The 13174-nt window shown below is 36.1% G+C and overlaps 1 protein-coding gene across 1 annotated transcript in view; it reads right to left on the minus strand.

The window, feature by feature from the left end:
• The window catches only part of MRTFB (myocardin related transcription factor B), a gene marked incomplete at its 5' end in the record, with an annotated part of 42128 nt that overhangs the window by 16888 nt on the left and 12066 nt on the right, over positions 1-13174 (minus strand). The window contains 5 exons of the mRNA XM_080618812.1: positions 7101-7285; positions 7835-7996; positions 8930-9005; positions 9571-9626; positions 11933-11998. Of these exons, the coding sequence (XP_080474938.1) occupies positions 7101-7285; positions 7835-7996; positions 8930-9005; positions 9571-9626; positions 11933-11998 (545 nt within the window). The remainder of the gene's footprint in view (positions 1-7100; positions 7286-7834; positions 7997-8929; positions 9006-9570; positions 9627-11932; positions 11999-13174) is intronic.

Here is a 13174-nt window from a genome sequence, read left to right on the forward strand (position 1 = left end):
AAAAATATAAGGAAAAAGAGAAACATTAAAAACATCCACCATCTGAGTCATTGCAAGAATGTGAAAAGGTTAACACAATTTACTGTCATGGCAAATTCACAAAATATTTTTAGGAGGAATGTCAAAACAAGGACTCTTGTGTACACGTCTACAAGTATTCTAAAAAGGCACATTTTGGCACACTTCAGACATAGCAAATAGGATAAACTTGTTTCTTTCCTTGAGTGCTTAGTTTAGAATTTTATCTACTGCATGTAAATGCATCTGAAGTCCGTTTTTACAAATACAATACAATGCTTTTAGTTTCACCAAGGTAAAACAGTAATTGATTTTAATATAAATTTTTGTAGTATTTCTTACTACATATTTTCCCAGCATTGAATTTTTTCTTAATTATTATTAACATATTATTAATATATTATTAATATAATTATATAATTAATATATTATTGTTGGGTTTTCTGCAGGTAGAAAGAATGACAACCCAAAAGGATTTATAACAATACACAAAAAAAGCAGAATCCTCTTCTCCTTTTAACCTACATGAAAACATTTTCTTTGTCTTTCATTCAAAATCATACAAAAAGATCTGGAAGGTCCTTCAGAAGTACCTCACCCATTCAAGTCAGGAACATTTTACTTAAACTGCTCCTAACATGTATTTGTCTCTGGCTGGTAGCCCAGAATCAGATTACCTAACTGATGCCAGTTCTTAGCTTTGTAACTGCAAAGAACTGACAGCTGTCACTAAAGTAGTTCTGCTCCTGACATAAGGATACAAAAGAAATCTTCTCTTCAAGGTAGTCATTCAGAATTACAGAAAAGGTTATGTCAAATAAACTTATTTTCTTGTTAGTTTCACATATCAAGGCTTCTAGAACCAATGAATTTTATGAATACAAATTGCTGATTTTATGAATATAAATAATTTTTATATTTTATATGCAACTAAGTACAGAAAAATAGTTCAAACAAAATTTTTAAAATGCTGAGCAAAAGGAGAGCTAAGGGTTAAATATAATGAAAGGAAAATGGAGTGCATTGTTAGCAGAGATACCTCCATTTGTTTTTACACTGTTTGAAGCACCATTAATATCTGCCCCTAGGCACACTCCATGTGTACTGCAGCAGTGTCCTCAAGCTGCAGAGAACATGGCTTCATCCCCTCAGGATGGGTCCTCCAGTATCTCTTAATGTCTGGGAAGTCAGAATCATGTGCACACAAGGAGAACCTTACCACCCAAACTAGTACTGTCAGAATAGCCTCTTTCATGAGAGTCAAACACCAATACAGGGAAATGAGCTTCTTGTTTCAGAATGATCATGCAGCAGCACAGATGTGTTTTACAGTGACAGCTTCCTATTGTCAGAGAAAGCACAGCTGTGACTGTGCCAGGAGGTATGTTTCTCCTGGATTACATTACTGTGCAGGTACAATCCAATAGCCTGAACTTTACTGAGTTTGTTCCCTTGCTGCTAAAAATATCATATGTGCAGTTTCTTTTCTAAACTTCTTAAAGTCCCTGTAGACTTAGGACTTTTTTATTACTATTCTTTTCCCAGCTTACCAGAAAATTCCCAAAAGATTTCCTACATAATAACCAAACTTCACTGAGCTTAACTTTGTCCTATCAATTTTTTCTGTGCTGAAATTGTTTTCTGACTTAAAACCTATTTCCCCTCTGTAGTGAATATCCCGCTGATGAGATATGGATGTTATACCTAAACAGATCTCTGCCTTGTTTTTCTAGCTACACAAATTAATTTTTATTCTTTTCTCATAAGAGATTTTTTAATTCTCTGATCATCCTGTTGTGTTAGTTTTTATTAGTCTGTCTTTAATATAAGCAACTGGAAATGTATAGGGTATTTCATATGTGGTCTCACTGGATCCTTGAAGTGGCATTAACACTCATACTGGAATCATCTTGTCTGGCATACTTGCAGTTTCACAGAAGCAGTAACGCCGTAGCTCAGTTACCTCACTGCTGACCACTGCACCCGCACTGTATTCCTCCTCAGTTTTCTCTTAAGTCAAGAGTCCCCAGGTTTCCACACTTGTTGTGAGAAGGAGAGGTGGTGTGTATTTTTCTAACTAATTGAACTATTCAATTTTATTGGAATTCTATTTTTGTCCTATAAGCCCAATCAGTAAGTTCTTTCTGCATAATACCAATACTCTGTCCTGACTATGCCTTCCAGCTTTTGCTGCGTGACCCATTCTTACGTCAAGGTTGTTAATGGTAACATGAAACCATAAGGTCCCCAGATCAACTCCTGCAGAGCACTATTACCAGCTTCCTGTCGACCCACAACTTCCCTGTCTTACCTCTGCTAAACACAATCTTCTCCAGCTTTGCTAGTGTTTAATATCTTAAAGTATTAAATCTAGATAGATCAGCTGCGTTTCCATTGTTTAAAAAAAGCAATTAGATCACCTAGTACAGTATTCTTTCTTATAAAAGGCCATCCTTTAGAACCTTTATATTCCTATCAATAAATATCCTTTTTCTTCAGAAAAATTCTAAAACCTTGCATTCTAATTAAGTCAGATGGGTACTTCTCCCTAATTCATTCCTTCCTTCCTATGCTCTACTATTCCTCCATGAGATTGTACCACAAAGGACTTAAATCAGTTTGCTAAAAACACATGGTACACATTTTGCAACTTTCTTGCATATTTCTGGGATGGCAGTTATCAAGCTGCCAGTCTGCAGGCACTGAACTCTCTGCCTTCAGCTTACAATTAAATTATAATAATTTTACCTTCTATCTCTGTGTTTCTTTTAGATATTTTGCTGCCTCGCCAACCATCAGGTGCCAACCAGCAGCTACAGCGAGCTTGCCATAACCTATCTAAAGTGTATAGTGGCTGTGGGCCTTCTGTGGTGCAGCCATCCAGAGGAAAAGCTCCTGATACTGCTTTAATAAATTGCAAGATTCAGTATGCCATGCCTAGTCACTGAAACATTGCACACATGCCTGTCTTGGGGTTGTGTTAGTTTATGGTGGCAGGCTAAAGATATAAATGCCTCTATTTTTATATTCAACTTTCAAAGTGTTTGCTCTGGAAAGCATCCGATATCTACACAGTATCTGTTATTTGCTGGACTTGCATAAGAATTGGCAGGGTACTTTAGAGGGACTTGCCCTTTAAGCAAGGGTTCTGGGAGCTGTATTCCAACATATTGCACTCCTATCAAGTTTAAAAGGCTTACTCTAGTTATAACAGTAGCATTTAAAAAAGCACTTCGTTTGTCTTTGATTCGAAGTGTCATGTGCAGTATTACCATAAAGCACAGGGGAATCCTAACGATCTCATGATTTTCACTGGATCTTATACTTTCTTTTCTTGAAGTCCCATCTAAAAAACATTTTAAACATTTGATACTTCAGCTTACTGATTAAATTATCTTTTACAACTCATCATTCTGATCCTTCTTGAACCCAAACAAATAACTTGACTTCAAACATACTATTTAGCAACCCCTTTATATGCTATGAAAACTCCATAAACACAGCACTACAAAACTTCTTCAAATGGAAAAGTTAGTAACTTTCAAAAAAACCCCAAACCAAAACAAACACCCAACACAAATAAAAAACCCACGCCCCCTCTTTAATTCATATTGCTTGAAATCACTGTGTTTACCCTTCTCCTCTGGCCATACAGTGAATTACTTTCTCCTTACATTAGCTGTTATCCTAAATGACAAAGGATTAATGGCTACATAAAGCTTTTTACAGACTTCGCAGTTTTACCTGCAAGTGTTAGATGAGGCGATGAACTGTGTAAATAATTAACTTGATATATTTTTAAATTGAAATAAACTAAATTAACAGGTTTTAACTTCTTCACTTGATTACTTCATAAAATAATGTAAAGACTGATTCCTTTAAAATGATCTTCTATTTCCAGTCACAGATAATACGATTTCTGGACCTAACTGCAAGCAAGCATCTAGCAGGTCACCAAGCTACAGTGAATACATTAAGAAAACAGTCATTATATTCTATCTCATGAAGCAGAATACTTGAGATATTTTGATAGTAACTGTTTCATGTCTTCAAAATTGTGAACACCACAATTTGATCTCTTTAGAGTAGTGTGGTTAAACTGCCTAATCCTTACCAGATGCAAATACATCAGGTTTAAGCAAGTTTTAGGTCATCAGTCAATGAGAGCTGAAGGTTCTGGAAGTCATGTTACATCCTCTGAAGCCTGGAAACGTGTGGAGGAGGAAGCCTTGAGAAGAACTCTGGCTGCACTCCACTGTTTTCAAAACATTCTTTGTATTTTATGTTGTAATAAAATGTAAAATTTGTCAGAGGAAATTAAAAGAATGAAGGAGCAATTTCCCAGACACATCTCCTGTAGAGACGTGATGTGCTGTTGTTCTTTATTTCCAGAGGGACAAGGTAAGCAGCTGTTTTATTCTGCAGAAGAGCAACTTCACAATTTAGATCTGTTCAAAGAAGGGGTTGTAATGTTATGAAATTCATAAGCAAAGGATTGAAGTTCTAGCTGAAGTGCTTTTTCAATCAAATTCAAGTGCTCTGTTATGTTGTTGCTGCAATCACATATCTATCTTATGCTTCCTACTTGAAAAGCTTTTGGCACGTATTGCTTTGAGTATTTTTATTTAACTGTCCATTAGGAACCTAATTCTTTACTTAGGAATCTAATTTCATGTGGCTTGTTTTCAATTTATGCAATACAAATTACATTCTCTCTGCATGAAACCAAATTCACGTCTTAGTCTGTATTTGAGGGAATAATGAAATAAAGTGGATGTGCCATACTTCGTGTCCAGCATTGGTTTTGGATATGAACCTCACAATACTTTTCTCTATCCACTATAGCAGTAAGAAAACTGTTGGAACAAGTCCAGAGGAGGGCCACGAGGATGATCAGGGGACTGGAGCACCTCCCGTATGAAGATAGGCTGAGAAAGTTGGGGCTGTTCAGCCTGGAGAAGAGAAGGCTGCATGGAGACCTCATAGCAGCCTTCCAGTATCTGAAGGGGGCCTATAGGGATGCTGGGGATGGACTCTTCATCAGGGACTGTAGTGATAGGACAAGGGGTAACGGGTTCAAACTTAAACAGGGAAAGTTTAGATTGAATATAAGGAAGAAGTTCTTTACTGTGAGGATGGTGAGGCACTGGAATGGGTTGCCCAGGGAGGCTGTGAATGCTCCATCCTTGGTGATGTTCAAGGCCAGGTTGGATGAGGCCTTGGGTGCCATGGTTTAGTGTGAGGTGTCCCTGCCCATGGCAGGGGGGTTGGAACCAGATGATCTTAAGGTCCTTTCCAACCCTAACTATTCTATGATTCTAAAACCAAGGAGAGTAATTGCAGATCCTAAACTACTCAGATGTCAAGCATCCATGGTCATTAAGACAATAACATCTTTGGGGCACAAACAATATTTATCTCCTATTTAACTGTTTATTTTTACATTACTTTGTGCAGTAAGAACTCCATAATCAGTTCTGTCTTGTCTTTTGTTTGTGTCTTAATAAATTGCAGGACAGTTCCCTGTGTAGAGCTCTGGCTTTGCTACACATCCTCTGAGGGTTCAAATACAGAAACACATGCATTTTCCAAAAGAATGCTTAATAAAAAGAAAGGCATGAAAAAAAACCCCAACTGAATAGCAAATTTATGCATCTTTTTCTCTTTAGTGCAGTGGAGAAAGTGATGAAGGAACACTCTTGGAAAGTTCTCCTGAGGAAAAAGTCCATTATAGATCAGAGTTGATCAACGTTAACCTGAAGAATATTACGTATTTATAGCGGTACCATTTACATATTGGTCAGATTTTAATACACTCTCTTCTTTCAAAATAAAGTATTTTAAAGGTATACAGGCTAGAACAACTTGTTTTTAGCAGGTACAGACTGACATAAAATGAAACAAATCCAAAGGCTGTTGAATTTCCATTGAATTAACACCTTCTGCTTAAGACTGTTCAAATTAATAGAAAACATTTCAGCTTATAAAGCAGAAATGACAACACTACCGAAATTTCTGTCTGCATATACACACATGGTGTATTGATACCAAGCGCATAAGGCTGAGAGCAATATTATTAAAGTGAGGCCATTTGTAGTCACTTAATGTATATATAACTGTGATGAACACCCAAATCTTTTCACTAAATGATTCATTAAATTTAACCATGGATAGTATGGTAAAATGCATCAATCTGAAACATAAATTACTGTGATAATAATACAGCTGCTTCCACTTACGTACAACAGGAAAATGGGCTTACTGGGAGAAACAGCAGTTCAGGATCAAGGGCTTTTTAATAGCACGCACAATAGCTTAGCAGAGTTGTGTCAATTTGATTCAACAACCAATTCAGCATTGATGTAAGGCAAAAATTTTGTCACTCTTCATTTCAGCACATGCACACTCTTGAGAAAGTCAAGTATTTTCATTCAAATGCACTGTTCTTTACATTGTCATGCATTTAAATGCTCTACCATAAAGACATTTTATCTGCTACGGCAGACTTAGTTATTTTCCTTTCTTTGGAAGTAACTCGAAAAAATACTAAAAACCTCATAGAAAAATCAACATAAAAGTTACTTAAATTTCTCAAATAGTAAATTCCTTCGGCAATATTTTAAAACAATATGAGAGAACACTTAAATTATGTGGGAAACCTAAATTTTTTATGGACTTCTCTGGAGATATAATGGCGTCAACTGTTGTTGTTTCAGCTAAGTTTAATTCTAAATGAGTTCAAGACCTTGCCCAGAATGAAGAAAGACATTAAGTAATCAATAACAGCTGGAGTAACCGTGGATGTGACCTTTAAAACAACTTCTGGGAAAGCTGTAGATCTTCTATGGGCCATAATGAATTTCAGTGAATTTATGGCTTTACCACAGTCTATGGGAATTTCATCGCCGCCAACAGCTAAGCCCAGGTTCTAGTGTATGTGTTCCTAAACAGAAAAGAGAGTCCCAGACACTCCTTTGCACCAGCAAATGAATTCATTCTATATGAAACTATGCCCCCGTTTCTATAGTCCCAGACCAAAACCCATACTGTGAATACTTTGTTTCAACATTTAAAAACTGCACCTGTGTGGATGTAGCAGCATTTGGTGTCACTGGTGATGGTGAGTCACTTGGTTTTGGCTCACCAGGGGAAGCTGCTGAACCCTGGGATTCTTGGCTGGCTGGCTGATCTGGTGATAAAGCATCACTGCTGTCTTCATCAAAGGAATAATCATCCAAAGCTGGGGGATAATTATCTTGTCCAACTGCTAGAATGTTTACAAAGAAACAAGCAAACAATTATTTTTTTTCTTGTTGCACAAAGTAAATTTTGACATTGGTGACAGAATTAGCCAACTGCTGGAAAATGGTCAGTTTTCAGCACAGTCTAAACATATGGTACATAAGCATTTATTGTGTTTTTAATATAATGACAGGCATAATAAATCACATTCAAGGGATTGATAAAGCTAAGTGCATAGTGATTCAAAGGTATGTTTAACATCTGTGGCATGCACACAGGCACCCAGGAGAGATCAAGTAGCGGCCACAGCTGTTTGATTATTTTGTAGTAATTTTTATTAAGAAACAAGTCTTTCCAAAACCAGTATTATACTCCAACTATGCCATTAAAACTTAGTTTTGAATAAAAATAGGATAACTTTAATTAAATGATGTTTAGGACTGAGAAGCTGAAAGAATAAGTAGTAATAAACCTTGAGTATATTTTCTTCTAATGAACATTACCCTGAAGAGTTAAATTATTATATTCCACAATTCCAGGCAGATAACAGAGAAGCTGTGGGACTCCTACTTGCCTATAATAGCTTCTTTAACGCTGGAGTCTACAGGAAGAATATTTTTTTCTACCAGTTCCATAGGGCCAGGCCTCTGAGCAATCTTCTCATTCAGGTCATCTGCCAAGCGAGCTCTCTTCAGTTTCATCTGAGTGGCTTGTAGTGAAGGCTCTGCAAAGGTCTCTAAAAAAGACAGATTCATTTAAATGCTCAGCTCCATCTTTTCTCCAATTTCAAGGCAAACAACATTGTCTCGTCTTTGCAGTAACCATTCCACTTCTATCAAAAGCAGGCAAGTAGTATTCTGAAAATTCTCAAATTAATAAGCAAATGTAAGATTCTGTGAATAGCTGTTTTTCATCCTCATGATCATGTTTTTCTATAAATATAACCTCTTTTCTAATAGAGTAATACTTTTGGTAAACATTTATATAACGTCCAACAGTAAAGCAGGGAATATAAAATAACAAACACATTATAATCTGAAGACAGCATTTGCTGCTCCAGTGGTTTACCAGTGTGAGCTATGGTAAAGGTTTAATTAATCCACTGATTTTTGTATTCTCTCTCGACAAGCATCTTAAGAAGGTTACCTTTTAAAATAGCTTTTAGCATAAATTTCAGTCTTCATAATTGTGTATCAATGAAAATATGGAGATAGTCTATCAATATGGATGTGATATATCAATATGGAGACTCTTATCTGGGCTAGTATCCAAATGCATGTTTTGAAAAGCAATGGCTGCTAATTGATTTGGATCATGGTTATTTGGTAACTTCTGTATTTGGTAAGATTATGATGAAACACAGTAATACATCCCCATTCATAAAAAGACTGTTTCATATGACCTGAGCAACAAGGAAAATAACAAGGCAGGGTAAAAGTCAAGTTCATTAAAGGTTGGTTGGCATGGTGGTGGAGAGTACATGATGTCAGATAATTTTTGAGTACCACCACGGATATATCTATTATTATACAGAACACCACAGACACTGTAGAGCATATACACCTTTAGAAATAATTCATATCAAAGCCTAATTCAGTTAGGAAACTGTGTGCAAAACAGATGTTCCTTCCAATAGCAGCTCAAAATGTACCTAGAGCTGGGTACGTACCTTCCAGGATGTGCATTCTGACAAGCTCAGAGCGGTCCGGCCTGCTCCGAATCTTGTGCTTCAGGAAATTCTCAGTCTTTAAAGAAATGTGGAAATAGCATCAACTACTACTTACGAGAAAAAAACAAAGTAGTTTGATAAACCTCTGATATCCAATCAATGAATATTTGCAGTTACATTTGGATGGGTGGACATTGCTGTTAGTACATGGGCTCTAAAGGTATTTGGTTTGTTCTGGTTTTTTATCAGTCAAGCAGTGCTAATGAATTTCCATCTTCCCCAAACAAGTTGGGAATGCTTTTGGATTTGACCTCACACCACCACACAACATCACAATAGTATAGATTTGCTTCAGAAATACTGCACAAGCATACTTTACCCATGTATCCTATTGTTAGCTCAGTGAAGCCATGTATTACATCATGACTGTAAATCTATTCCCCCACCTTCATCTTATGTTAAGGCTTAACAAAGTTCCTCTCAAATTTGACACCAATATTTTATTTTAATGGATTTTTCCAAGATAAAAGCACAGGTTATTACTGTAATGGTAAGATTTTTTTCACATACTGAGAGAATTCAGTATCAAACACAACTATTCATTTCAGATATTAATAACAAGTTTACACAAAATGGTTTACCCTGGCTCGCTCCAGGCTCTTTATCTGCTCATGGAAAGCAGCTGGACTTTTCAAGGCTGTGAAGGGAGAGTAAGAGTTAAATTGACAGAAGTGAATTCCAAAAAAAATACCTAATCAGCAGGTGTGCATGGGTGTTTAACACCATCTCAGAGTTGTGTTTGCATCTTACCAGTCTTACATTTGGTAAAGGTTTACTAGTTGTATTCACTAGTATTTATCAGAGATGAGCAACGCTGCTATACAGAGTACTTGGAATATCTGATTTTAACAGATATTACCATGTAACAGTTAACTTTTTCACTGTGTATACTGGGATCTATTTACCAAAACTGTTTCACAGTAGAAATTTTATGAGGTAATGTTCAGAATGTCAAAACACTGTTTCATTTATTCCACTGTATTTACTATGTCTATACCTCATAGTTGCTGTTACTAGAGAGAACTGGACCATCCCTTAAGAACTATTTGTGCTGATTTAAATTGTAGAAGCCTCAAATGTTCGGACTGGAAAACAGAATGATGGTTTGCTGCTGAACAGCTAAAAAGAGCAAAAAACACTATCTCAACCGGATCGCTGAATAAGTGAAATGGCAGCAGCTATAATCCATCTTATTTGCCACACTTTTGGCAAAGAGAAAATGAATGCTGCAAATGTGCAAAACAAAATCTTTAACACTTTCTGACACTTTAGAAGTTTTTTCCCAGGTTTCACTCGAAAAACCCCAATCATTCTGTTCCTGAAGATAATCAACACTACAGGCCTGGGAAGGTGAAGATGCTTTAGCAAAGTAATCTGAAGTCTGCTGTCTACCTGCAAGAAGAGATTAGCTTTATAATACTATGCTTTCAAGTGAGAATTACCTAGTGCACACGGGGCTACTTATACCAGCTTGATATAATGTTGATAAGTGTTCAATGGCTGGGGTTTTGTTAGTTTTAAGGAAAATCACTTTTCACAGTTGACTCTTTTAACAACTTGGACCTATTATCTTGATCACTTAGGAATTCTCAGTGTTTTGTGTACCCCTCATCCTGAAGCCAGTCTGATCTCCAAAACAAGTCAGAAGACATTATACTAAACAATTAGCATAGTCATTGGGAGACCAAGTGGAAGAACATCAAAACATCTCTAAACAAAGAGTCAACTGCAGTTGAATTCTAGGCCACTAAATAGCCATATTCAGGAGGGCTCTCTTATGATACCTAAAAATCAATTTAGGACTCACAAGTGCTACTGCTGAAATACCCATCATGTCTAACAGACTGAAATCAATAAAAGAAAAAATTGACTCTAAAATGCAACTGCATAAAGCAAATACTTTCAAAATACAAGTCCTGTCAATTCAGACATACAAATACAACAGACATCCAAATTTACAAACATTATCTGCTTGTCAAAGCAGTAGGATCAGCAATTAAATTCCAGCGTAAGAGAGAAAAATGGTTTACTGAAAAACCGGTAACTTCTTGCATAGCTGTCAAGGAAGGTAGGCAGCCAGGCCAAAGAGACAGAAGCTCCGCATGAGAGTGTTCTGAAATCATAAATACATCTCTAAATGTGTTTATGAACTTGGTGATGTTGCTGCCTTCATGAGACATATCATTTGGAAGTGATCTTCCAAAGACAGCATCTAAATGCATTCATTGAGTTTTTACCACTATATAATCTTGGGTTTGCACCAGTTTGGACAGTTTGCCAGTTGTAGCACGTTGATCAGGAACTTTTAGCAACTGTAAAAAACATTTTAAAACAATTTTCTAAAAAATTAAAAAAAACCTCACCGAAACCCCAAGATTCTTGGAAAGGGATTCATACTCAGAAAGGCTTAGGCACAGAAGCGTCTGCATTAGGTCATCCAGTGTTCAATGCTCAATGCCTGGCCTAATCCACAGCCTTGTGTCCTGCAGCATCACAGCTACCATCATGCAGGATTTGACATACAAGACGTGCCTGTTGGCACTTAAGTCATAACTCTTATATGCTCTTTGGTTTTGTTTGGCAGCCCTCATCATACTACCCTTTTAAGACTGCTAGCTTTGTTACTGATCTTCACTTTTTATATAATTCCATTTATTTCAGTAAGATTAGTCAGAATTTAAAGAGAGAAAATAAAGGGAGAATCAGACTATGTTTGCAAATCCTTGCATTTCCATTGCAATGGCTATTTTAACTGAAATATTAGGTGAACATGATGAACCTACTGCACGTTCATTTAGATTATGAAAAGGATCTCAAGTCTCTTCAAATAATAGTTATTTTTAATGATTCTCACAAAAATGCTGATCCTCATTATTTTACATTTTCAGTCCATAATTAATACAGTACAGTAATACAAATGACTAGAAATAATGTAAGTCTTACGTGGCATGATGCCCTGGTCCACCAGTTGTTCTCGTGTCCGTCTTTGTTGTAGTCTCAGCTGAAGTACTGACAAAAGAAAACTATCATTCATTCATATGTAAGCACCCTATCCCTCTGAAAGTACAAAGAATTCACAATATACTGTACTGCAACTTCAGTAATATTTGTTTTCTATATATAATCAGACCTGAAAGTAACCTCTAACCCAGCTACAATTAAGGAGCAACTGCTATTAACATAGTTACGAGTGACTGCTTCCAAATCCTAGTTATATTGGAATTTGCTGCTTTTTGGTCACACCGGATAAAGGGACTACATTTCATACATATATCCACTTCTATCAGCTAGGCCTCATAAGAGGTATTAAGTATCCATCTGAATATAGGATTTTTTTATTCCCCTTGTAACACTACTCAGAGAAGACTGAAGAAAACCTCATTTATAGTGAGGTATAAAGGTTTTATGCCAGAAACTGCAACACCTAATGATTATATAGCCTTCTTACATGTCCTTAACCAATCTTACATGACTGCACTATGCTGAAACAGAAATGACGTTGGCAGAAGATTTTAAAAGGAAAGGTATGGTTTGGTTTTTTATATATATATATATATATATATAGGCTTATTGTACATTTAAACAAATCCTGCTGAAACATGAAAAACTCAAGAGAAAACACATTTTACTTGGCTTTTTTAAAAACACCAGAACAACCAGGAACAGACCTTATTCTCTCTCCAAACACCAGAAAATGCTGTTTCCCACTTAATTGAGATATATTTTATCATAATTATTTCAAGGACCAAATAAATCCAATACTGTCAAATTTGGGAAAAAACATTTCAGTTTCACAGGTAACTTCCTATGTTTCATTACATTTTATAAAATGTCCAAAGGCTCTCATTGTTACTGAATGAATAACCAATGTGACACACATTAAATACTATACTAGGAACTGCACAGACCCTGGGAGAGGGCACAGACGTAAAGGCTTTGTACTTTCAAAGATGAGGGTTTTTTTGTAAATGTACCCAGAAAAACCAGAATAAAATAAGAACTCGTTTCTTCTGTTGTTCCCTTCCCACGTTTCTTTATCAATTTATCACAGTACTTCATTATTTCTTAGATACATACAGACATTATCCTAATGTGAGATTTGATCTTTTGAACAAGAGATGGTTAAGAAAAAAATATTAAAGATGTAATATTTACCTTCTTTAATTTTGCCTTGATATCTTATTA

Source organism: Psittacula echo (assembly GCF_963264785.1).
Source record: "Psittacula echo genome assembly, chromosome: 5".
Classification (NCBI taxonomy): Eukaryota; Metazoa; Chordata; class Aves; order Psittaciformes; family Psittacidae; genus Psittacula; species Psittacula echo.